The sequence below is a fragment of the Numenius arquata genome, chromosome 13, assembly GCF_964106895.1.
Source record: "Numenius arquata chromosome 13, bNumArq3.hap1.1, whole genome shotgun sequence".
NCBI classification, from domain to species: domain Eukaryota; kingdom Metazoa; phylum Chordata; class Aves; order Charadriiformes; family Scolopacidae; genus Numenius; species Numenius arquata.
Window position 1 is genome coordinate 14788955 of NC_133588.1, and position 27286 is coordinate 14816240.

The 27286-nt window shown below is 45.8% G+C and overlaps 1 protein-coding gene across 1 annotated transcript in view; it reads right to left on the bottom strand.

Moving 5' to 3' along the window:
* Positions 1-4285, bottom strand: part of CMIP (c-Maf inducing protein) — a 138268-nt gene extending 133983 nt beyond the window's left edge. The window contains exon 1 of the mRNA XM_074157917.1: positions 3986-4285. Coding sequence (XP_074014018.1) covers positions 3986-4285 — 300 coding nt within the window. The remainder of the gene's footprint in view (positions 1-3985) is intronic.
* Between the last annotated feature and the right edge of the window lie 23001 nt (positions 4286-27286).

Genomic DNA, 27286 nt, shown 5'->3' on the forward strand with positions numbered 1-27286 from the left:
TTACCTGCCAAGGCAAAACCAAGAAATGTGAAAAGGGCATGAAAAGCCAAAGTTTCCATCTCCTTGAGGGATATTAATGAGTAACTTCATGGTTTCAATTATATCTTATCTTCCCAGATGGGAATTAGAGAGGTCATCCCTAGCCAGAAAAAATGAATCACTTATTTATTCCTTCCTCATCTGCTGCACATACGTATGTATCACAAGTCTTTCTTGCAACCCAGTGCTTTAAAATTCACTGTCATAAACATCTACTCCCAACTGCTGCAAGAAAAAGAACGAAAGAGAAAAGCAGGGCAGAGACATGAAAGGGACAAGACAGAAGGATACTAAACACATGGAAGTTTTGTTATGACAGCTATCTTTAAACTACTGAAAACTAAATTTTAACATTTCTGCTGAAGATAGCCATAGGTTTACTCTTCTCACACACACACCAAAAAAAAAAAAAAAAAAAAAAAAAAATCACACGAGGAATATTAAATTAGATTTTATTTCCGTCTTTGTTTTTACTATCACTGCCCTTCAAGCTGTGCAAGGACAGATCTCACTGGAAAAAAAAGTTAGTCAGGGAGCTACATTTGAGTTTGGTAGGTGTTTATAAAATAAACATTATTCCTCTCATGGGGGAGAAAATCAGATTCATCCCCAGGCAAGCTGTTGTCTGGCAAACAAAGTTTGTAAGTATCAAAACTTCCTACTGGGACTTTAACAATTACATTTAAAAAAGAAAAAAAAAGTTACAGATCCATATTTACTTTCACCAAAAAAGCCTTAACTAGAATGAAAGCCTGGACAAGATGCGAGTGAAAGTGTCATCATGGAACCCATTCTTTGAGAAATAAGAAACGTGAAGCAAACAATGGAAACAACATATAAATCAGATAATAAAGTCCCAACACCTACAGTTATGGGTCTCTCCACTCTGCAAGGTAATACCTTTTCACTTGTTAACTGAGCGCATACACCAATTCAGAATACTGTTGTTGTTATTATTTTTTATGAACATGCACTTATTTTAATTGAAACAGTCACTTCTGATAATGTCAGAAAAAGTCCTCTATAGAGAACATTACTTTTTTCCTCCCTAAGTTTTGTTAAAATCGGATGGCCAAACACTTGTTCCACTGCATTCTTGCATAGCTTTCTGTAGCAGAAAGCTATCTTGTCAGCGCAGAACACGTAACTGCCTAATTAAACAACGGAAGTAGTTACTTCGTGCAAAAAACCTGTAGGTAGGGTCTCATTATTCAGACTTATATGTGGGCACGTACAGGGCCTACCTGTGGAAAAAACTGCAGATGAATAATCCTTACACAAACTAACGCTAACTCGTATAATGCAGCCCAGGCACTGACAAGCAAGAGCTTGTGGGGAGAAGACTTTAATTCAAATATAAGTCTCAAGTGACAATAAAAAAGATAGAAAGTGCCTAGAATCAACAAGTTACCCACTGCACTCAGGGATATAATTTGGCAGATCTGGATTTAGCTGTCATTACAACTTTTGCTTTCAAATGCAAAATAAAGTGATGTTATTTTCCTGGTCAATTTCATTCACGTTACATAGAATGCAGTAAAACTCGTCACGCCAGAGGATTTGCAAAGGGATGATGTGAAGATTAATTAGTGGCTGCTCATAAAGCACCCTGCCTGTGGAAAGCCCTATGTGTAAAAATGACCTTGTTATCGAAGTTGCTGAGTGCTCCCAATGCTCACTTTCAATGGACGCTACGGACGTTTTTCTACGGCTCTTGAAAAACAAATGAGTCGCATTTAAAGATCTACCTACAGTTTCAGGAGGTTTTGGCCTCGTGCCTGTAACCCACTTCCATAGGGGGTAGGGGCTGCACTACCACATATTTTGCTTAAATTACATCTTTTCAGCTAAAAAAAAAAAAAAAAAAAAGAAAAAGGGTAAAATCTGGATATCATAGAACCAATGTCTGCACGATACCCGCTAAATGTACATTCAGGCAACAAGTGAACGTGGATCTTATCCCAGTGCCCTAATTACTCCCTGGAAACCAAAGACACTACTTGAAATAATAAAGCACGGATATTTCTGCGAACAACGGTATTTACTTGGTGAGTTAGCGCTGGAAAAAAATGATAAGGCGCAAGACCAAGCACGAAGAGCCCTGCTTAACAAAATGGAGCCTGCAATGGTACGTACGCCGTTTTAGTATCTTCTTGCTATTTATATACATCAAATAATTAGGAATGAGAACACCTCAACGTTAATTAAAGCACGACCCCACAGGACTTCAGAAATTTTTTTCAGAGATGGTTATCTTTGGCGACCGCTTTGCCAGCGAGCAGAGTTTGACGTCTCCTGTACAAATACAACTTCATGCCTAGTACTGCCACACTGCAGAGATTAACGTCTGAGGCACGATCCTGCCCCTCTCTGCCGGCATCCTTCTCCTCTGCCCTGAAATAATCAGCGGTGGATACTGCCAGGAAAATGCCTCATGTCCACCGGTATCCAACTTCCCCTTCTATGCTGATGGTATCTTAATGAAATGAAGAACTGCAAAAAAAACTCCTTCTGCTCGGGTCTTTTGGGGCTTTTCTCCAGCAAGGATCGACCCAGTCTCCCTTCTCCCTTTACACGGTAGTTCTATCAAAAAAAGACAAATATTCCCTTGGAAACATCCTCAACAGCCCGGTGGAAAGGGTGAGCAGAGATGTCATTGTGGCACAGAAAGAGAGCTCCGTGAGAACGGGCAGCTGGCCTACCTGAAGGTTAAAGCAGCTCCCACTGAAAACCTGCTCTGAATACTCCACAGCGGAGTGTGATGCAGGAGAGACATTTACACACACACACACACTATGAGTCTGCGTACCAGTGTGAAAAAATCCAACCTCCCAGCACAGCACAGCCTGGGTGAAACCCAGTTAAACACACCATTAACAGAAATCTACACAAAAGCCAATCCACTCTCTCCTCTCAGAGTGTCCTATAGGAAGGCCAGAATGAAGCCATTGAGAAAAATGAGACGTTTACATATAAATCAAAAAAGGACAGGATCAAAGTACCGAATGATTAAAAATCAGTGTAAAGCATGTTTTGTGAGCTGTGTTATTCGCTATTAGACAAAATTTGGGTGTAGTCACATCACATACTATACAACTGCCCAAATAACACCGGCTATGAAATTTTTAAGTTGTACGTGTAAATATAAATCATGTTCTTAAAGACTGTATCCATCTGTTGTACAACGTTTGTCCTGCCGATATCACCACCTCACATTTTTCTCTTGCATCGTTTTCCATTAGGAAGAAAAACCCTGGAGGAATCTCCATATTTTACGATCACATCACCAGTGTCTGGGCAGGGGATGTGACCGCCAAACCCGAGCCCCGAAACCGGGCCTGAAACAAAGCAGAGCAAAGACGGTGCAACCCCCCCCTTCCCAAGCCTTCGCTCTCGCATTAAAAGCATCTTCTACCTCCCTCACCTCCAACTTGGCCAACGTGCCAGCAGATATCTGCCGGCTTGGGTTTCGGATAGAAACGGCTCAGGGTGGCGATTTCATGTCGGTGTTGTGTTGAGATAGGAGGAATTAAAGAAAATAAAAAAGGCAAAAAAATAGGAAAAAAAAAAAAGGAATAATAGTAATAATAGAAAAAAACTAGGCTTACTCAAAAAAAACATCGAAACTGCAAAATTAAATATCCCTAGGATTACAAAGACGGGGAAAAAAAATTCCCCGCAGGCATTCCGGGACCCGCTCCAGACGAGAGCCCCCCCCCCCCCCGCCCCGAGCTCCCTCACCGACCCCCTCGGCGGTGCGAGGGGTACCGACCCCGCTGGGGCCGTCAGCGCGGCGCAGGTCCCGCGTGTGTCCCCCCCTCCCCGTCCCCCGCATCCCCGCAGCGGCGGCTCCATCCCCGCAGATGCCCGGCGGGGCGGGGGGGGGGGGGAGAAAGGCGGCGGGGGCTCCCCGCGGCGGTGCCGGCGGGCCCGGCCGGGCTCTTACCGTGGCCGAGGCGAGGCTGTTGTCCGCCAGGGTCAAGTGGTGGGGCTCCCAGCGCCGCAGGAACTTGGAGGTGAGGATCTTGCTGAGAAACGTCCGGGGGTGCCGGATGACACACACCTGGATGTCCCCCTCCTGCAGCAGCTTGTACCTCATGCCGTTGCAGTGGAGCAGGGCTCTCCGGCACGGCGCGGCACCCATTTTATTCCCCTCGGGAGCGGACATCTCGCCGCCCAGCAGCGGCTTGCTCTCCTCCGTCTGCCGGCGGTCGCTGCCCCCGCCGGAGCCGCCGGTGCGATCCATGGCAGCCCCGCGGGTCCCGGGGGTTGGCCGCCCGGGGAGACCGGTCTCTAGGGGCGGTAGAGACGGGTAGACCAAATGAAATAAAACAAAATGACAGTAATTTCAAAAAAAAAAAAAAATAAATCCAACCCCTTAAAAACCAAAAAAAAACGCTGAAAGAGGGGGGAAAAAAAAAAAACCTGTCAGGGAAGATGGGGGAAGGGACTGAACGGCACCGGCGGGGGGAGAAGGGGGAAGGGGGAAAGGGGGGAAGGGGGGGAGAGAAGGGAAGCGATCAAAATCCTTATTCAAACTTCCAAATCCGCCCCCGGCGGGTTCCCCCTCAGAGCACCGGGTCCATGCTGCCGGGCGGGCGGGCCGGCCGAGCGGAGGAGGTTGAGCTGCCGGCGGGGGGGCGGCAGACAAAAGCCGGCGGCGGTAGCGGCGGCGGCAGCAGCAGCAGCAACGGGGGCTCCTGAGGGCGGCGGGGCGTCCGGCCGCGGCTCCTTCCTTCCCCCCGGGGCGTGTGCGCGAGAGCGTGCGGCGGCGGCGGGCGCGCGCGCGTGCATGTAGGTAGGTGGGTGCGTGTGCGCGTCCGTGGGTGTGCGTGGGGAAGGGGAGGGAAGGGGGGGGGTGGGGTGTGTGCGAGCGAGGGGGAAAGAGGAGGGTGGGGGGGAAGTGAGCGTTGCGTGTGTGTCCACGCGCGCCGCCGCCGCCGCGAGAGGAGCGATCGCTGCTCTCGCCGCAGCGGCCGATTGGTTGAGAGCCCCCGATGGGAAGCCGGGGGGGGGGGGGGGGGGAGGAGGGAGGAGGGAGGAGGGAGGAGGGGGAGTGTCATGTGCCGCCCTCCCCGCTGACGTCAATGGCGGCCCAGCCGCTGAGGGCAGCGGCGGGAGGCGCGCGGCAGTGCGGCCGTTGCGCCCCTCCCCTTCCCGCCTCTTCGCCTCAGAGGGGCCGTCGCGCCCCCGGCCCCTCTTCCCGCTCCTTCACCTCACGGGGGACGCCTCGCCCCCGTCCCCCCTCCAGCCTCGTCCCTCGGGAGCCCGCCGAGGGACGAGGCTGAAGGGGGGACGGGGGCAGCGCTGCCCGAGAAGGGCATACCTGCGATTCCATGAGGGGTTAGCGCGGTAAATGGCCCTTTCTTTCATCCCCCGCGCTGGTGGCCGCCTCTCCCCTGAGGAGATGGGCTTACAACTCGTTGAGCATCTTCACGTCTTGGGCAACCAGCAGGGAAGAGCGGCGAGGGAAGCCCCACACCTGGTCGCTGTCACCTCACCGGTGGGTCCCACTGGTGTTCCCTTCCTCTTCACGCTTCGTTGAAGGGATGGGGGACTGGGCCAGCCCAGGAATGGAAGCCAAGGAAGAGTGGCACCTCGCTAATACCACGCCGAGAGGGTTGTTGAGCATCCTCCCATCGCCCACGAAGCAGAACAATTGTTTACCAACAACAAAAAAAAAGAAGCCTCCCTTCCAAGATCTCTAAACCGCTTAACAGCTCAGTAATGCTGCGTGCAATATGGATGCTGTGTCAAAGAGAAATGGTACCATTTGTACTTACTTTTTCTCCTCAGCAATTTAAAAGGCAGCAACAAATCTCAGATCTCGTTTCCAGTTTCCTCACTTGAACAACCAGGATAGGACCAACAGCAACAACAAAAAAATGACATTTCATACAATGTGTGCACACACCATTAAACTGTGGGACTCATCGTAGTGGGTATTGCCAAGGTCCAGAATTTAGAAGGAATTTAGAGGGCTGCTTTAGTTGATGCTAGCAAAATATTTGGAGAAAGCATAAACCTTCATACTTAAAAGTTCAAACTGGTCTCTAACTGAGCGCAGTTGGAGACATGACCATGTGCTTTGTGAGGAGCTGGTTATTTCGCCGCGTGTCCCTGCGGCTGGGTTTCTGGCGGCATCTCCTGGTGCAACAGTTCTCAATGAGAGGTGACGATGGCAAGGGAGGTGCTGGACGTTACGAGCGCAGTCGTCAGCACGCCCAAGAGAAAACTGTCTCAACTGATACCTTCCCATCACAAGTCGCACTGGTTATCTGTTGGAGAGGTGAGCTGCAACGGGAAGGGTTTGGGAGCCTTTGCCATAAAGCCTTTTGTAGTAGCTACTGTCAAAGACAATACGTGACTGGCTGGACCACAGTCACTGCAAGCATGTCCATCACGTGTGTTATTATAGAGCTGTTGTGTTGAAATGGGCTTGCATTCGACAGGGGAATTGCTGTTTAAACACTTTCAGGAGGGGAGGTTTTTGTAACCTCTCAATTACTGGCAAATTCAAGGGATACTTTTGTTGCATGTGAGCATCAAAAATTATTTATAAAAAGCTAGGAAGTCTCTGGAGTACTCCTAAGTACCAGCTGATAGGACAATGCACAGAATTATGCAATTTGGTAAAGGTAAGAAGGCAGACACTCATTTAATGACATGAATAATACAACCAACATGAAGACAAAAACCTCTTTTATAGGGCTTGAAATTGTCAGTTTCACATAGCCCTGGCAATTACTTACCTCCTGAACTTAAACAAACTGACTGGTCATCGTGCACTAAACACTATAGGCAGTTCCCACAGAGCTTTGTACACCATATATTGCTAAGGACGAATGACGCACGTGTTTACACTGACATAAAACCAGATCTACTCATACCTGTAAATATGTGTGGATCTACAATAAAAATAATAACAAAATTAAAAAAAAAAGACTTGCAAATCAAATTTTGAAAGGACAGCTTTGTTTAGATGAAAGCTTCTCACTGCAGGAACTGTCTGTTTCTAGGAGTTCCTAGGTGCCTAGTACAAGGGAGACCTGCTCTTGTTTGACCCGAGGCACTGTTCTGGTACAAACAATAACAGTGTCAATAGTAGGACTATTTGCATCCACTCACCTGCACCAACACTTCACTCAGCGAGAACTGCAACCAGTATGACTATTTTGGTGAAAGTTTGTGCAAAGTAGCCACCTGCTCAAACCACTGCTTTAAATCTACCGTAATTGTCATCTCCGGGAGCTGCTCGCCAATGGGAGGACGACGTGTAAAGAGTCTGGTGTTCTTAGCGAATTTCCTGGCAAATCAGAGCAGATATTTTCCATTCGTGTTCCACAGAAGAGAGCAAAAAAAGCAAGGCTGGTCTATCGTGGTCAACCCACGAGTTACCAGAAAGGATCCAAGCCTCCACTGGGAATCCACCATTCCAAAGTGTTGAAATCCATTGAGACATTGCAAAAGCACAGCGCATCAGGCAGCACCGCTGCTAGCAACCCCTGTCAAAGACAGAGCTCCAAATCCTCAGAGGTGCCCTGCATTTGCAGCTCCCACTGAGAATCCACGCTCTCAGGCTGCAGGTGTTCCCTCTGAAGTAAACTCAGCACAGAATGATAAGATCAAGGTATGAAATCTCACATTGCCTGCCAGAACGGGGCAACCGAAAACTCTGTCTGGACAAGTGAAATTGAAACACACTGCTTGCTGCACAGCTTGCCGAAACACCCGTTAGCCATCCAACCTGCAGTAAATGGCTGGTATGTGAGCCAAGGCTGAACACATTAAAACTAACACCCCTTCTCATCTCCTTTATAAATTATACCGAGCAGAAGTTGGATGAATTGAATTCCCGGCTTTGTGTTTTTCCAGACTTCCTCTTCTGGCTCCACGCAGACCAATAGACATCTCAGGTATACATACTTGGCAGTATTTCAAGGTGGTGTTTGGGGATTGCTGTATGTTTTGTTTTTCTCTCTATAATCTAATTTTATGAGCAAATCTGAACAGAAGTTTATGGTGGAAGTGGGACATAATCATTCATTCACATAATAAACACTGAGCAAATAATTCATAATAAATAGCACAGCAGCGAAAATGCACCTCTAGCTACTCACAAGGTGCTTATGGGCATGCTACCAGTTTTGAATAATTCAAGAATTTGTGAGGCTTTCTGTGAAATACTTAATTTCTGCTCTAGAACAGAAATGCAGGGTTTGGAAATGAAAACTGAGTATTTTATTTATTATCATTGATATTACTACCAAGTAGAAGCCCTTTTAAGTCAGGGCCGGTAGGTACAGGTCAAATTTGAAGGGTGAAAGAGAGAGAGTGCCTTGTCCTATTCTGCAGAAATATCAGTGCAATTGGACCAAAACGAGAGTGGGTCTGGCAGGGAAGCAAATAGATGTTAAGATGTTTCCCCCAGAAGAGAGGTCAGTGGCAAGAGGACAATTCAGATCCACCTGCGGGTCCTGTGCCCAGCTCCTGAGCTCTGCCCTTTCGTTTGCATTTCTTTGTATCTTGCTCTTTTTTATTATTCACCACCGTTTCATAGTAGGTTTTGTAAGCCGAAGCATCACTTAACGGAAAGACATTGTAGCCTGGAAAACTGAGGTATCCCCACCACGCAGTTTAAGACGGATAGACTTCTTGGTTAGCAACAGAGGAATACGTTTGGACTTTTGTTTTCCCCCTCCTCAAAACTAATTCAGTTGTGATCTGCTTTATTCAGAATATTCATCTGCTCAGTTATATGTCCATTAAACCAGGAAGGCCCATAAAAATGATCATTTGCAAATTCCAGCTGGGACTCCAATCTTAAGAAAGAACACTTTTTATGCATTTCCAACATTTAGTCTCTTGCCTGCTCAAGTCGAGCAGGTGTTCTGCAGAGGTCATTCCTGGGTGCCAAAACAGAAGCGCTGTCCTGACATACTTTCTTAAGCTTGGTAACACCCACTTATAACCATGTGTTTAAACAAAAACAATGTGATATTCTAAAGGCAAAGAAAATGGCAATTTGCGAGTAGCGCTGAGTGCCAAGAACACAGGTTGCATAACAGTGGGGGGCTCGGAAAGCCCATGAGAAAACACTTGAGATGCCAAAACCTATGCAGGAAAAAAATACTGCCTAAAGGCACCTTTCTTGAGAGTAAATCCATGCAGTGGCATTATCTGAAAAGCTCTATGAGAGAATAACGAAGCAGCTGTGGCAAGGGCCAGATGTAAATGTTGAGATGCCTCAACAAGGGATGCTCCTAGCAGGGGAGAGAGCACTGTCCCCAAAGGGGCTTTGCTGGATTTGTAGTACACTTTCAAAGGGAAAACAAGAAAAAGGAATAAAATAAGCCCTTGAATTATTCCTAATTTATTTTACAGAATCTGTTGCAGTATTAACAGATGTTTTGGCAAACTTTTCCCAGTTGATCAAAGAAGGAAGAAACAAAATCTCCTTTTATTGTCTCTCGCTGAAAATTTCTGTCAGAGGCTGTAAAGGATTCCCACATTCATGCTTTTCATAAAAAAAAAAAAAAACAAATCCACTGCTCTCGTCTTCTCAACGTGTGTCCCAGTTTGAAGGGGACGTGACAACATGTCCCTGAGAGTTGTCCATGCAGAGATGCCAGATACAGTTTTTCCAAGCAGAGAAGCAAGCACCAGGAATTCCCAACTTGTATTCAATACCCGTTTAGACTCTTACACAGCAGCTGTCCCTCTCAGCTTTGAATCCTCGATGCATATTAGAGATAATGGAGCTTTCTTCCCTTATTCACAGAGGTGCTGCGTGGATTATGGAATTCATTAGTCAATGCTTGTAAATTGCCACTGTTGACTCAGAGCAAATTCCTGCTATCAGACTCACTAGTCAGCTCATTTTCATAACAATGCTGTATTGTTAAAAAATACTTTAAAACCATTCTTTAGTGAAACTGGGGAATACAACACATTCAAGCAAACATAGAAAACATAAAAGAGATGCTGTATCAGTAATGCTATGAGTCCTGCATTTGAAGTTTGTTTAAATTAATCAGCACGGTGATGTTAAGAGGATTTGGCAAGTCATAAAGCTTTGGAAAACAGAGTTGTTTCCCAAAAGGAGTGATGGGCACTTAAAACCTAACTAGATAAATATTAAAGAAACCCACCCTGCAAGGAGCAGTTCTGTAGTTGCCCCTAAGGGAAGGAAGGGCTTGATTAGGGCACAGATGCACGATATTAAGATTGCACTTGCAAGCATCTCTTTCTTTTCCCAAATTTCTCATCACTCACTTCCTGAGCCTAACATCCACTTTTGAGGGCACCTCACAGGTGGAGTAGTAAGAGGGAAATCAGGCTCTGATGTCAACTTGTAATTCTCTGACATCTCTGACATTCAGATTTCTGCCGTTCTCCAGTTTACTCAGTCTCTGTGGTCTTGTTTTCCCAGCTGATGCACATTACACTACAGGGCTAGCTGCATGCCACGCAGACTCTGGTGACAAATATATCTTTGATTCCTCACTGACATAATGCACACTTGAGTGCATGATGCAGAAATCATACTTTTTTCTGCCTGTCATCATCAGATGTTCTAATGGAGGGGGATGTAGGATGAAGCTGATGGCATTGATTGCTTGAAGGAGTCTGCCATCTGCTGATCTGAACAGCACTCCAGTCTGGCTTTTACCTGATCGGGTATTAGTAGGATGGAGCACTACACAAAGGAGGTAAAAATATATCTGAACAGAAGCAGCATTAACAGGCTTGCTGCGGTGAAGGAATGTATTTCAGTGGAAAGAGGAAGTCTCAAGTCTATAATCTCAGGTCTAAATCCAAATTAGACAAACAGAAACAAAGAGGCAACTAAAATAAACAAACGAGTAGATAGGAAGGAAATAAGCAGAAGACAGAAAGAAGAGAGGGAAGAACCTGAAATGTCTTTTCTGCTTTGCTGCACCCGATCAGATAGCGCAGCCAAAGTATCATCTGTCCTTCCCCGCACTCATCCTTCTCAGTGACAGCAGCCCTAAGTGGTAAACTTCTTCCCTACGAGCCTCCACCTTCTTCCAGGGCCACCCACACACCCAGGAATGGAAAAAGCCCGGGAAAAAGAAGAGCTCCCAACAAAATTCACCAGACTGCCATCTCTTTTTCCTTTAGTGCTTACTGCCATCGAGATGTATGTAAAAAACTGTCATTTGGCAGGATGTAGTGAAAAGTCACCATTTCCGTTAGACTGTCTGCATTATTGTTCCCACCCCCAGCTAATATTTCCTATTTCATCAATAGGTCACATCCTACCAGTCATTCCAAGCTGTGAGTGCTCGTCAGCCCGTATAACACGTATAAAACATCACCATAACACAAATAAGTATTAAAAGTCAAAGGGAAACGGAATGTGATGCAGAGCTGTCAGTGTGTCATAGCAAGGTGAAGTTTCCCCAGAACAGAGGAAGAACAAGTAAGAAAGAAAAAGGTAGTCCACAGATTAGGGAAGTGTATCTTCACTCACTGAGCCAACACACTGGGGAAGTGAAATTAGAAGTGGATGAAATGCTGCAAGACTTGGATTATTTTTTGAAAGACCAGGGGAAGAAAAAAAAGCAGAATGGGAAAAGGCATTAAGTATTAGAGGGATTAGTATCCACAGATTCTATGGTGAAGGAGTGTCATAGAGGAAGCAAGAGAAGATAAAATAACATCCTTAATTATTGTTTTTTATTATTAAACCCTTGTGTTACAATCATTTCAAAACAGCATTACACAAAAGGCAGCTAAAACTCTCCCACTGGTCCTCAGTCCTTTCCTTACCTTAGTATCAGCAGGGTATAAACTGAAGTTGTATCAGAAGTATAAATTCCTATCCGATGATAGTGCCCGTCATCCAGTGCTTGCAGCTTTGTTGTGCTAAGCACCTTGAAAGATACCTAACACAGTCCTCGGCCTAAGCATTCTAAGGAAACAAATACAAAGGACAGAGAAAAGCATCGCTTTAACATAGTTATCTTTCATGATGTATAGATTCCCAGACACAACTAAAGAAATCAGCTGCTTGGGTATGCTCTAGTAGTTATGCACCTTGTAATTTTTACCTGTCCATCAGCTGGGCAGAGCTGATTTCTTGAAAGTATAACGTCCTTGGAGGTTTTTACAAACCAAGGGGAAACAGAAAGTTAAAGAATGGCAGGAACTCACTTAGGACAGTCCCCGGCTGACATGCAACAGAGCAAGATGATGACAAATCCAAGAGAATTCTCTGAAAAGAACAGATGATCAGTGATGGTAGATTTCACCCACATGGACAAACTGTACCATATACTTAGAAGAAATGCATCACACATCATAACCAGGGAAAAAAAAAAAAAGGAAAAAAATCATGCGTATAGCTTTGACAGTGCCCAAGGCTGCAGCTGACCACAGAATTCAGAGTTTCTGAGCTACCACAATATTGCAAAATAGAGGCATTTTCTTTGCCATATAAATTTAGCTTTCAATATATAAGACTATTTTACCATAATATGAAAAAGAACTAAAAAGGGTAAGGGTACATCTTGATGGAGCTTTTCTTTGATGCTATGGGAAGCGTTAAGATACAAGACATGATAGGAAAGAACCATCTATCTAGCACCAGCTCTTGAAGCCTTTAGTAAGACCTTGAGAGTATTAGGGATGGTATAGCTGGTAGTGAAAAACAACTTGTGAATTGGTTAACTCCATCAGCAAATTGCACCAGTGTAGATCTTAATTTCTATTTGTTTACCACATCCACACAGGTGATGGGAGCAAAGGGAGGAACCCCAGGAGTTAGTGGATGTAACATGGGCCGCCTGGAGTTGGGCTGGGTTCTCATTATCACCAGCAGCAGAATAAAGGCATTCTGTGTGTACCAGGTCTTGTTTGTGAGTACAGACAGCCGGGGTTTGGCCTCTTGTTTGTCCTGCAAAGAAGACAGAACAGTTCTAAACACCATCCAAATTTTAACAGTGAAACAAGAAATACAGAAAACGTTGGGTGAAGTTGGCAGGACTGGTGCTCTGGGTAGAAAGGTGCAAGCAGGGACCATGGGGCTGGGTTAACACGTTTAGAGGCCTCATACCGTACAACTTATAACCCAGTATAAGCATATTGAAGATACAGGTGGATCCCATGGTTCAAGGACACCTAAGGAGATTACAGTTAGCTTAGCAGTAGTTTTTAATGAGAAAAACCTGCATGTGGGCCAGGAAAGAACGACATTCAGCCAGTTTACTTCATGCAGCTGATTCAGTTGACTTGTATCTGTGGGTAAAATACCTCCTTAAATGGGTGTGGGGGTAACCAAGTACCAGCCTTTAATAGACTACAGTATTTCCTAATATCCCCATGCTCTGAGGACAATGGGCATTCAAGAAAAAGTCCATTTAATACATTAGGAGCTGTGTAGGTGGGTTCTGGGAATAATTCTTCCCGTGATTGTATGTAGGGAATTCAGTTTGCTTTCCTATCTTTTAGAAAGAAAAAAGAAAGACGGGGCTGCCCAGAGCAATCAAAAGAAGGAGTTTAGGGATGCAAGTTCCAGGAATCATTCCTTGCCTGGGAACAGGGGATGGTTTCAGGAAAGACTGCTATGCTGTTTTCACACTGATTTCGATTACGAAAGTGTATGGGTTCACACTTGCTATGCAGCAGTTGCCATTTCCTGGGATAAGCCAATTAGTCCGAAAGAGTGAATAAAGAGATATTATCACCTTTAATATCTGGTGCTGCTACTGCCACCGCTTTTCCAAAATACTCTCCTGTGGGCATTAAAGTGATGTTTTCACTTATCCACCAGTAAAAACACAGCCTTACACATCTGCCTGTCCCTCTGTGTATATATCTGGGTAATTTAATAAATGCTTCTGGGTGTTGATTTACGTCATTGTATCTCTATATAAGCACGCCTCTGTGAGTGTGCTGTTGGTTGTCTCTGAGCGTTCATTGTTCCCGTTTTGTGTGTGTACGTCTGTGTGTCTGAATGTGGTTTTGTTTAAAATTTTTCCCTAGAAAAACCAAGGAGTCAGACGTTTCATGAGGTTGTTAGTTAAAACCAAGGAAAGGAAGGAGGAGACAGTAAGGGATAATTTACAGAGAAAAAGGGGTAGATTTGGCTACAGTTAATCATCTGCCTCAGTGTTCACTGGAGAAGATGGGGGAGTTCATTGCAGACATTAAAATGTCTCAGGGGAGTATTGTATAGATCATGCTGGAAGAGAGATGGAAACGGTAAATTACCTAGAGGCTGACAAAGCGGTGGAGCCAGATGTCATCTGATTCCAAAGCAAGGATAAAAACAGGGAGAGAGAACCTTCCCAAGGTACACCCAGGATTCTCTTAGAAACTGTAGGCAGAGATAGGGAAATGATTTCTAATCCCTGTCGGTGAGGTATATCTCTGGGATACAGGATTAATTTTGAACCCGTAACCTGGTTCCAGCTGTAATTCTGGCTCACAGGGAAAGGTATTATTCTGAGTCAGAATGCAGAACAAAAGAACATTAAAATTGAAATAGGTGCAAAGTTCCCCAACATGCCAGCATCCCTTGAAAAATAAGCCTTAATAATGGCCCAGGAACACTTTCATAACACGAGTCTCCTCAAACCAACAGCAAAAGCGTTCGGACGGATTTTCCAGCTCCGGTGCCCAGATCACTTCGCACACACAGCCTGTTTTCCTGCACTTGAACAATCCTGGGCCTGACTCACCGTCCCTTCGCTCCACTCTTCAGCCAGTTCAACAGCAGCGTAAACAACTGAGCCCAGTGGCACCTCACCATGGCAAATACCGGGAAGCAGCCGTGGCCCTGTGTACAAGGCAGCGACGTTCTCCATTTCTAACAAGAGAAAGGCAATTCCTGTTTCTGAAGCTGGTTCACGTCCCAAGACCACAGATACAGTCAGTGGACATGTCTCAAGAAACCAGACTGAGAAATTTTCATCAGTGGTGGCCAGGTGTTCAAAGGACAGCAAATTGCTCACACCAAGCTCGTACTGGCCTTTGTTTGCCACACACTGTGAACATAAATATATTTGCACATGGAAGTGCTGGGTATGTTACCCACATCCTTCATGACATTTTGGCTGCCATACAGTAGAGTTCCTGAGAAGTACCTGGGAAAATTTCTCTATATCCTCTGTTTGCAGAGGGAGTCCTACGCAGCACGACTCTTCCCAATAGTGCTATTAGACACAAATAACAGCAGCTCTGATTGTTGCATGCATTTCCTAGAAGAGGTAAAACAAACTGAGGAAATTGGGTCTTATATCCCCACGTATGATCCTTCAAATGAAAATTACCTAATGAAAATTTTGTCTGCAACAAAATAATATCTTCCTTCTTGCAGAGAAAAACATGACTCAGATTTTGAGACATCTGGACACTTAGAAACAAACTTCCCTATAAAAATTCCCACTAAATTCATAAGCCTTTCATGATCCTGTTCACGCTTGTTCTTTTCAGGAAGTTTTCCTCATGTTCCCAGGTACGTTTCCCCTAATTAACACCCTCCATAAAGTCATTTCTTTCCACAGCACATTATTTGCAGCCCCTACATTTTCCCACAGCCGTCCGCCTGTCTGGGGGTACAGGGGGTGACCCATCTGCAGGGACCACTAGCGCCTCCAGCCCCAGCCCATCTTTTAGGGGGCCATCTGCCCCTAAAACCCACCAGGCCGTTCCCCAGCCCTTCGCTCCCTGCATTGCCAGGCGATGTGTCAGCCAGGGCTATTGTTTTTAACAGGAAGCAAGTTTGGCCGCCTCTGTAATTTAGATTGTGGGCAATAAGCAGGGGTGTGGTGTGCAAAGCAAACAAGGCAGGATTAACAGCTCTTTTCACTTCTGGACAAGGAATGGGTATGGCAGCGGCCCACAGGATCCCGGCCCACATTGGCTATGGCTTCTCCTCGTGACCACAGCCAGGAGTGAAAAACCAGAACGTCCTCCAGGTTTTCAACTGGAGAGCAAAGATAAAAGTCCAGGCCCCATGTTCTGACAGACCTTTACGAGCTAAACATCTTGAAATGAGATTACGAGAGAAAATTAAGAACAGTCTTCTCCTTTCAATAGGTCTTTAAAAACAATAACCAGACTTTACTGTAAATTCATTTATTTGCCCTCAGTGTGCCAATTCCCAAGCTGATATCTCCTCTGTGTACCAGGGATATATATAGATCTAAATGTGGCAAGAAGACAGAAAGATTTTATTTATTTTGCGTAAGGACAGCAATGTGGGGAATTCTTTTTTCCAGGAAGAACTCACATCAGAGAGCTTGTTAAAGAAATACTATGAGGTAAATAAAATCCAAATTATATTTAGCTCATAGGAGGTGACAAATACTAGTCAGGTTGACTATTGCCTTGCTGGAAGTCAGTCAAACCACTGTCAAATAGAGCACAAAAATAGAGAAAATAGAAGAGAGAGCATGTATTCAAAATGGATCTTGCATTTGCTAAAGGGAGCAACATTTTGCTGTTTATTGCCAGCGTGTTTTTTCAACTAGTTGTGAATGCAAGGAAAGGTACCTACAGTCAAATCCCGGTCTGCGTTCTCCTGAAATCACCCAAACCGTCTTGCTCAGCTCTCCAAAACGGTCTGAAAACCTGTCGCACTGCACATAGGACTGTTAGGAGCAAACATAAATCCTGCGTCCCTTGTCCTGCCGGATCACCCCCTCTGTGGCACCATACGCGTCTTTCTGTACCCCACCATGGCCAAGCCTGGACATCAGTCTCCACCGCAGCAGCTATGGCTAGGCTAGGTGGGATGAAATATGGGCAAGCAGAGGAAGCTGGGAGGTGAGTTTCCTTGCAAAAACCCAAGCCTGTGGCAAAGCTGCCCTAGATGTCAGTGTGGCTGTGTGTGTTAGCTAGGAGGAAACTCAAAGCAAGGACCAGGCAGCAATAAGCACACAGATCCCTGGATCCAGGTGCTCGTTTAATCCATCAGACTTCACATGTAGGCTGAGCTTTGTGGGGATGCCCTAGGTCCATCCAGTGAGCAAACGCGCTTTAATTCCCTCACAAGGCAAAAGCGCCTCCTCTCACTGAGCGCTCCCTGCCCTCTTCATGGCTCCCTTCTGGGTCAGCCCTCCCCACGGGGCGAGAGGAGTGGGTGCTGCAGGAGGATCATCATTCTTTCCTGGCACAGCAGCTAATCCACCCAGCCTGACTGCAGAGATAGCTGCTCTTTGGGAGGGAGCAACCATGGGAGGGGGAGAGATTTTTTTAACCTATTCTTGCTGTGTTCCGTGTGAAGAAGCTGCAAAATCTCTCTCACTGAGGCAGCTGATAAAATTGCCTCGTTTGTTCAGCAGCAGAGCAGAAAGGACATCTAACCAGAGCAACTGGAATGTAACTTCAAGAGTTATTAAAATTTGCAAGCACTTGCAGTCATTTACGTGCATTCTATGAAATGAACACATAATTATCAAATGATTCCCCCACCTCTGCTTGGTTGTTGGGTTTATTAAGTGAAAGCAAAGGATTATACTGCTCACCTGAGATAAAAGAGCCTGCAGAAAGCAGCCTGCCTGACGTTAGCCTTTGCTATGCTAACAGTTGCTGTCTGCAGTCAGAGTTCCTTCTCTAAGCACTTGAGCACTGTAAAGGCTTGAGGGGACACCGCCTTTGCCTAAAGACAGATTTTTGGGTGCGATTTTGGAAGAAAGGCTTGCATACAAGTAGCATGTGATCAGCACTGGAATGCCAGTTTCCTGCTAGACACATACACACGGATTCTGTGACCCTGTGTTCTTTTTACAAAAGAAAAGTGACCCGCAAAACCCCAGTATTTCATATCTCGAAGTGGTGGGGCAATACAACCTACATAACAATAATGAGTCATTGGGAAACAGAAGGATCAAGCTCCAGGGATCTCCTCCTCAGCACAGACCTGCAAATACACTGGAATAATTTGCATTCCACAGCTTGCCTTGCAGAATCCACAGATGAAAATCAGGCTTGGCTTGACTGGGATAACTGAGCACTATTTAGCAGCAGAGCAATGAACCATCTGGGAAAGCAGGTACTTATCCAAATTCAAGTGGGCAAGTCACTTTGGGCAAGATGGTTACTTAGGGATTGCCTGCACAGAGAGGTTAGTACAAAGTAAACCAAGGTTTGAATGGGCGGTATGTGAATCCACTCCAGACAAAGGTGGTGTAAGGAGTCCAGTTGTTCTCAGAGCAGTGGATGGGAATGGCCTGTGGCTTTTCTGGCTGTATGAGAGCAGAGGTCCCCAATAGCTGGGGAGCTGGCACAGCCGCTTCCTACGTCTGCCCATGGCCTGACACCTTGGCTTGAGCAGTGACTGTAGAGGTTTCCTGTGCAGAAGTTACTGCCTCCGTAACAGGAACTGGGGAAGCAAACCTTCCTCAGCTCTTCAAGCCCTCCAGCCTTTCTCTGCTGGCATGATTATGTGAAGTGACAAGAAAGCTACACCAAATTTGGGAAGAAAAAAGCAAGACAAAGGTAGCCTGCACATAACTCTCAGTGTAAGCCACCAGGCTGTGAACTGGCACCAATGAAGCATGGATTCAGGTCCTACTATGTAGGGCTCAGGCTAAAAATCACAACTAACCACTCTTTATTCCCAGAAGTCACAAGTCCGGCTGACACTGTAGTCTCCTTCTCCAGCATGGCAACCCAAACAGCGATGGTCTTAGGGGAAGAGCAAAGAGAGAGGCAGTCCCAGGGGGTGCTTATTGATGGTGATTTGTAGGTACAGCTTTGCTGAGCCCTTTTTAAGGAAGAAAAAAAAAAAAAAAAAAAGAAAGGAAGAAAAGACTAGAATAGGGCCCAGGAGGAGCAACGGAAAGAGAGCAGACCCCAGCCAGATACACACAAAGCTAAAGGCTGTGATCAGACTTCCCTGTCCCTGCACCCACCAGACATGTGGCCCGGTGTGCTAATACTGAAAGAGCATCAGAGGAAGTGGGATTTGGCACCGAGTGCAAGCGGTGGGGAGCTGGATGTGCTCGGTCCGTAGTACATGACCAAGGCCACATGTGTTTGCAACACCATGGCGTCCCCAAGAACCTCTGGCCCTGTCTGTGTCAGCGCTGGCGTGCAGGCTGGGGCTTGGCCAGCACCACCAAGAAAGGATGCGTGGGGCCATCCTGCACTGCCCACCCAGGCAGCTCTCCGTCCCCTCTTTTGGGGGCGAGACCATCTGCCTATGACAGTGGCCACATACGCAATTTTTCCCAGTTGAGCAGCTGCTGTGGGTTTCCCTGTGGCCTGGGTGAAGGCGGCTCTTTTCCGGACGGAGCCATGATGATGCTGATGTGGCAGAACAACGCTGCTGCCACATGGGAGAGCTGGATGCTGCAGCAGGAGGGCTTTCAGAACGTAAGCTTGGGCCCAGGGAGTTTTGTGAGCTACCAGCGCTCTGAAATTCTCCACCCTTTGAGGATGCTCCAGGTTTGGTTCATACCTCAGGGGACCCCTGGTAGGACATGGCACTTTGAGCCACAGGACATCCATCAACAAAAATGGTATTCAGGCATGATTTATCTGGCATGGTGAGACTAAGTTTACATAAAATTTGCATAAAAGTCTCAGAGGAGGTTATGGTGTCACTTGTCACCAACTACCCTTGTGAAAGCAAATTGAAACGTGCGAACCTACTGAAGAGGCTTGTTTAAATTTCTAAGGGAAGGGACTCAGCCTTCCTTCTAGCCCTCAGAAGCACAGAGCCATTCACTCAAGGGTTCATCTCCCTGGAGAATATTGCATAACATTTCTGCTGAGCAGCAGGAGAGGATTAAGATGACCGGAAAAGCAAAGAGAGTGAGCAGGGAGGGCTAAAGGTGCTGGAGCAGTTTCATCTTGTTCATACTTCCTCCTTCCAGCAGCATCGCTGTGCACTGGAGCATTAAAGGTGAGATCTCTTTGCATCTTGCTGGGCCCTATGGCAAAAGGAGATATCCGTCTGCCCCTACAGCTGTGGGAGAGTTTCAGAGCAGGAGTAGTGCAAAAAACTACGCTTATCTCACAGAAGTCGTCAGCTGACAGCAGGCTTTTCTGTGTGTCAGAAGCTCTAAGCAAAGTCCTTCCAATAGTGATGGTATCAGCCACCGGTATGGGCAGCCCTTCCTCCCTTCCACCAGTCTACATCCTGTCGTGGTGGCTCTGCTCCCCAGATAACTCCTGGAGCTACTTCAGCTACTTGAACAGCCCCTGTTAAGGAGCGGGGAGAGCCTCTCGGTCATCATGGATTAGCACCACAGACCAGTCAGTTCTGTTTTCTCCTGCCTAAAACCAAGGAACAAGACAGAAGCATCTGCTCCAAGGTATGAGCTGACTTTGAAGTCGAGAGATCAGAGGATGACCTTGATCGACTTTCTGGCATATGCAAAGATCTGCCTCTCTTTAGCCTGCCAGTCACACAGATGGTGCAAAGAAGGGCAAGGACCAGAACTGAGGCCACCAGGGACCAATTCTCTGTCATCATTGCTAGACCACTTGTCTTCATCTTTGCAGAGTTTCTCATAATAGCTCACCGGGATTATCGCTCCTAACTCCTACCTGCAGTTCACTCGCTGATAATCAGAGAGTAGGTTACTTGCAGTTGGCCAAAGCAAGAACAACAATTAACTGAGGGAAGCAGATAAAATCTTAGATGCTTTTCTGGCTCCAAACAATATATTTGTGACATTTTTTTGGCATGGAGAAAATTTAAACTACCATAATTTCAAGCTTCTAGGAGCTTTTTTTTGATAGGAAGAAAATGAATGGTTAAGGTTTGAGGTCCTCAGTATAAATAGAAACAGATCATATTTATGAGATTAGGATTTAATATTTTTAGGTAATATTTGTGAATTTGGTGACACTCATGATTTACCAGGACTGCAGTGCCGAAACAGTAAACCTACTTTGTGCTTTGGACAAATCACTTAATCATTCTGATTCATGGCATCCAGCGCTAATGAGAAGAGTCTCTTATGCTAAACTTATCACACATGCAAGCTTTGTTTTGCCAATCAGGACTGTGCCAGGAAAGTGCAAATACCCAAAGATTATAGGCAATGGTAACGGGTGTAGCAATGAGGATGATCTTGATAATTATGTACCTTCAAGAGAGAGGAAAAACTTGTTTTGACTTGCAAATGGAATAAACCTGTCATAGCTGTGATAGGAGTCACCCAGGCTGGCAAGAACTAGTTTTTTTTCAGGTCTCTCTATTAAACTGGTACAGAGGGGGAATGGTGAAAGAATCTGAGAGAAGCTCTGCTGAGAACACACTCCCTTGGTCCTCCAAATTTTCAGATTTCCCGATCTGTTTTGCTTTCAACCATTTGTCACTCTAGGTCCAAGCAACACCTCCCCATCTAGCAGTCTGCTACCTTCACAGGGGCCTCCCAAAGGCAGGTCAAAGGTTTTGCAAAAACCTAAGCATAGCTCTAAATATTTGTTGGATTGAGGCCTTACTTTGCGATCTTAATGCTGCTTATAACTCAGGGTCAACCCCAAGAGCATGTTGGAAACAGGGTGTCGATTCAGCCCAAGAAGCTTTTTGGAAGATTCCTTCCTTCCTTCCAGATTTCTCTAAAAACAGCACAGGGGTATAGATGCCTGTGGCTGCGACGGTGGTTGTTTCCTCTATTAAACTACATTATTCTAGTCTTCTCCAACTCAGATAACTGTCTTTTCCAAATGGTTAAATGCAATCATAAAAAAAGAGAGGACTCTATTTCTCTATTTATTTCACCACAAATCAAATGTACATCCACAGAACTGAACGTCTCAGAGAAATCCTGTAGGAAGGTGTTCTTTCACCACACTGCCAGTGACAGTGAAAGAATGGAAACACAAAAGATGTCTAGTTCAAATTCTCTTCTACAGATACAAAAAAATTTGGAATAATATTATACCTTGCTTTCCAAACTCCAGGAGAAAGTAGGCAAGAGCTATGCTACCCCTAAATTATTTTTGGCATCTATTTAGGCAAGAAAAAGTTAATATTTAGGACCTTTATAACAAAGTGTTTGTACAACAAAGAGCAAACCCGAGGACCATCTGTCATATCAGAGCAGGGTCTGAAGGTGGTGCCATTTTAATTACCTCAGCTCCAAGGAACAGGTTAGGTTAAGGAAAAAAAGGAGCCCAGAAAGCTGAAGTGGGCAGTTAATAACAGGTAGGAAGAAATTATTAGATTTTGGTTTATGTCAATCACCAGACTAATATCTGGAGGATATAAAATGCCATTCAGCGTGGAGAACAAAGTCTCAGCGCTGTAAACAGTGAACTGAGTAGCAGCACACTTGGTTCTGACGCTGACACTACATCTCTGAGTGGAGACAGATGGAACGTGCCTGTGTTTACAGCCACTTTTCTTACTTAGGAAAATATTATGATGGCATAATGTTATTCCCGTACCAAGTAGTGAGTCCCAGCCCATTTCTCTGAGCAGGGACTATTTAACCTCAGCCACTGCCCCACACCTGAAGTGTTTGTTTCAGAATGTTCTTCCTCAGCCCTTTCCTCGTCTCATTTCTTAACACGTGGGTTACACAATCCTATCCTTCAGCTGCAAACCAGGTTTGTTTTCATTTTGGCTTGCACAACCTTCCTGTTCTCTTTAAACAAGTACAAGGTATTGGAGGGGAGGTTCTTTTCCAACTTTCATTGAAATTTTCCTAATAAGATGTAAAATTCCAGGGAGTAGTTACAAAAAGGAGAAGGGTAGATTACCGTACAACAAAGGGAAGCAGCATTTGCTAACTTCTTCATTTTATGTGCATGTGATTCACAAACCGCTTTATGAAAATGGAAAAATGATTGAGGAATCGCTCAGGTCCTGACAAAAAATAAACTAATAGTAACAACCTAATTTCCATGAAAATGGGCTGGTCTTCAAAGCATCTGCCAAGACCAGACAGCGTGGTGCTTGCAGCTTTCCTTTGTTTGCTCTTCAAAGCAGGTAGAGCCAGGAACATTCCCGTGCCTCATGGCAAGCTCTAAGATGTGGTACGTGACTTTCAGATGAGGGAATTTCACATTTCTCCCTGAATATTTCACATTAGGACGGCAAGGAGAACAGCACAGACGCAGCTGAAATGAGGAGGAGATGAATTGAAAGGCTGAAAATGGATTCTTCGGCATTACTCTGGAGTATGGAGAACTGAGAGGGCAATTAAAGCCAACATGAAAGAAGATTTAATTGCAAATCAGTGAAACTTGCTGAAGCACAGATAGCAAGAAACAAAGAAGCACCCCACCTGATGTCCAAGCCCTTCACAGAGGAGAGCATTGCCCTCAGCTTCCCAGGCAGCTGATGGGAACAGATAGGCCCTTCCCAAGGAGAGATTCCGATCTCAGACCCAGGAGTCCTGGGGGGGGAGCGTCTCCCTCTCCGCAGAGGGTGACTCAGCCTCAGACACAACCATATCAAGGAGAAGGAATCTAGGACAAACCCACTCAGCCGCTCCAGCATGGTGCAATTATTTCAGTGTATGGGGCTACAGCTTTTAAATCAGAGACTGCAAAAAAGAGCCTGAGCAGGAGCGTGAAGGACTTGACCATCCTTAGAGAAAGGGGCACTAGGGAAGGGCAGGAAGGAGGTCTTGCAGCCGATGAGGATGCCCATGGGAAGGCAGGCGAGACTGGTTTTGGGGAGGTGGGCAGCAGCGCTGCTTGCAGGTGGGAATGGTCTGAGGCCCAACGGCAACACCCTCAGCCTGTTCTCTTTGCTCAGGCAGCTTTTAGCATTTCAAAGCCTTTGTTTTCTGACTCCTACCACTGACTGCAACAGGCAAGCAGGTATTTACCGGATCAGCAAAACACCTCCTGCCCAGGTGCCCCGAAAGACATCGCTGTTGTCTCTCCTGCAAATTGCAGTGTGTCTCATTTGAAGGCTTTGCTGGATTAATGAGCGGGAGAGCAGCGCAGGCTGTGGAAAATGTCAGGGCCCTGCTGCCGGTAAGGTGAACCCTGCACTGGCTTTGGGAGCCGAGGGCGGTCATCCCTGGGCGCTCCCCCAGGGTGCTGGGGTTCAAATGGCACTGTCAAAAGCAAAGGGAGGGATCCAGCCCCTTCCTGATTGAAGCACCCAAGCCAAAAAGCAGCCTGAGATTGCAGGAACCTGATGTGCTGCTTGTTCCAGAGGCAGCAGGGTGGGGTAGAGGACTGCGAGGGGAATCTGCTTTCCTCTTCAAAACACAAGACATCAAAGTTACCCAGAAAAATTAAAAGCTTCTGGACAGGCTCTTAGTATATTTAAAAAAGCAAACCAGACCCGTTTCAAAGCACTCTTTCCAAAGGTCTTTCCTGAACGTACATCACATGCAATGGAAAAACACTGCACGCCTGGCATTTAATATTTTTCACCTGTGACCCAGGATTGATGTCTTCTTAACTCCCAGATTTAATCCGACTACATGTCCCAGCAAGAATAAAAAAAAAAAAAAAAAGCCTTTCAGAGTTTGGAAAGGAGTTGGAAAAAACTAAAGTCACGCTCAACACTTCCCCTTCCCTGGAGAGATAGGAGCGCTGCTTGCCCTTTCCTGATGATAAGCATATCCTGGTGGTTAAAAATATATTTTGCTCTTACCGTAAATTCTCCATTAGCCAACTCCTTCAGCCCAGCCCACGGTGTTGGGGTTCACGATTCCTTAGAGGCCACACGTGACAGAGCTTGGCCTGTGCGCGTCCAAATACACTGGAGAAAAAGCAAAAATAACAGGTCTGATGCTGCTGCCATTGGCTTCACCTGGAGCAGCAGCCAAAGCCTCTGGGGTGGCAACAACATTCCTCTCAAATGACCTGCACCTTTTCCAGGACCCTGTGGACTCTGCATTAATTTTTGACTTTACAGCAGCTTCCAGAGAAAAAAATAAAGAATTGCACTGAATTCTGAACAGTGATTAATTCTTCAGTTAATTTTGTTTCCAGTGATCACTGTGCCAAAGGGCTCATGTATTAACACAGAACTTAGTGAAAAGCTGCTTGATTTGAGATTCTGGAGGCCGAGGAGCTTTACCTGCTCTGCAAAGCTTCTCATCCTTCCCACGTCACCTCCTTTCTCTTCTTCAGCTGGAAAACTCAGACTGGTGACAGCCTGCTTTGAGACGGACACAGGTGCCACCTCTTACCAAGGAGGTCCTGGGAAGAGCCTGGCTCAGCAAAGCCAGGGTTGCTCACACCCTGAGACACCTCCATAGCAGATCCGACCTGCAGGGTCACCACCTTCCTGCCAGGAGAAACCTGGTGGGACACTCTTCTCTCGGGCTGGGGTAGAAGCTTGTGGACAACTGTGATTCCCCGTGGCACAGACATCAGGAAAGTCACAAGTCCTGCTGTGTAAACTCAGTACGTAGCCTTTTTGGCAAGTACCTTGCAATTCAGGAGGCACAGGGAGGCCTTGCTCCCAGGCATTCAGAGCCTCAGCTGAAAATCCTGTTTAAGGAACCATTTCTGGATTTCTTCAGTGGTATTTTAGAAAAAAAGAAAATATTGAGGGAGTAAAAAGAGGAAGAAATGGAAACTTCAAGTTACACCTCCTCTGTGCATAAAAGGTAAAGGAGACCAGGCAGCAGCCCTCTTCCCTTTCTGTTAGGATTCCAGGCTGTGGAATCATGCTAAATCCAAGTTCACCCTCCTGTCTTTGTTTCTGAAACTCAGTACGACAGGGGAGATACGGCAGAGCCCATCTGCGCAGCCATAACCATGGGAACACCAGCAACAAGGGTAAATCAACACGAGATTCCCTATCGTCAGCCCGTGTTTGCACAGGAGGCCTCGGGCTCTCTGCTCCAAACCCGCTGCCGGTTCAGGACCTGTGCTTCTCTTGGAAGGGCTGTGGAAGTAAGCAAAATAAGGTTTTTATTGAGCAAATATTCACCTTTCTGTCCCAATACCCACCGTCTCTTTTAGAATATGTGTTTACAGCACTTAGTTGAAGCTGTGGCACTGCTTCCCCCTTTGCTCCCCTTGCCCAAGCTCTCCCAAACCCCAGCTCTTCCTCAACTCCTGCCTCACATTTGGCCTTGCCTCAACGTCCCTTTATTTAAGAAGAGGTAGACAGAGCTCTGGGTGAAATCGTGTCTTTTCCTGAAGATCAAAAGACCCAGGACTACTGCAGTGGCTGAGTCCATTGCTGTCATCGCCCTCCCACCTGTAATCACAGACGAAGGTTCGCTCCTATTCACAGCCCAAAGCCCCTGCCCTGGCTCCTCTGTCCCAGGGGAGCAGCGCCCGCAGGAGCAATGGCTGGTACGCCAGCACGGGGATAAGTGCAGAACAAAGGAAGCCTGTTGCTTAACGGGAGTTGCAGCTGCTTGGCATCTTAAAAAAGTCCAGATCTGTGAACTTGAAGAGGTTACGTACGCACGCCATGGCGCAACTGAGGGTCGCCAAATATCTGGCAGCCCTGGAATGAGCTCTTTGTACCCGCCCTGGGGAGCAGTTACGCTTCACATATTTTTCTCTTCTGTTTTTAAAAGGTCACACGAAAGCAGCAGTATTTGTGAAGAGGACGAGCGAAGGTGACTGCAGGGGAGAGTGGAGAACTTCCAGCCGCTGTGAGAGATTTTACAGGTGAGCAGAAGCTCCTTCCCACTCCCGTTCATCCCGGAGCGGCCATCACCAACGTAAGCATTCACTGCCCGCACACAGGGACTGCTCCCGCCTCCCCTCATTTCCTTAGCCTTTCCTCCTCCATTTATTTCCTTTGGGTTTTCCCCTTTGATTAAACTTCTGGCATGTAGGAATGTTTAATAATAAAACAGATAACTCATGGGAGATGATATTTATAAAAATCCACTATTTTTTTTTTTCTTCATTTTTTGTAAGACCTTGAGAGAAAGTCTTGAACTACGTTCTTCCTTTCTTCTAAAAATAGAAAGAAAACGCGTAAGGAGCAGTTAACAAGTTTTCAAACCATCAATGTTTTATTTGGTTAGTTTATTAAACACCTTTAAGACAATTAATTTTGGTCTGTACCCTTCTATAAAATAATTCAAGTTCTGAACAAACCTCCAATACATAAAGCAAAGTTACTTTTACCATACGCAAATTTCAGATCAAAATACAACACTCTGTTTTCTTACATTTATAAAACCCGGTCAAATACAAACGACATTAAAAAAGATAAAACACTTTCACTGATCCTTGGTACAATATTACAGCACAATTTGCACAGTGGCAACTAAGTTCCCAAAGCACAAGTCAAATACTTTAAAAAGGGAACCTCCCTTTAGTCACTCAACATTATACTGAACACGTAAACGAAGCAAGTGCTACTTAA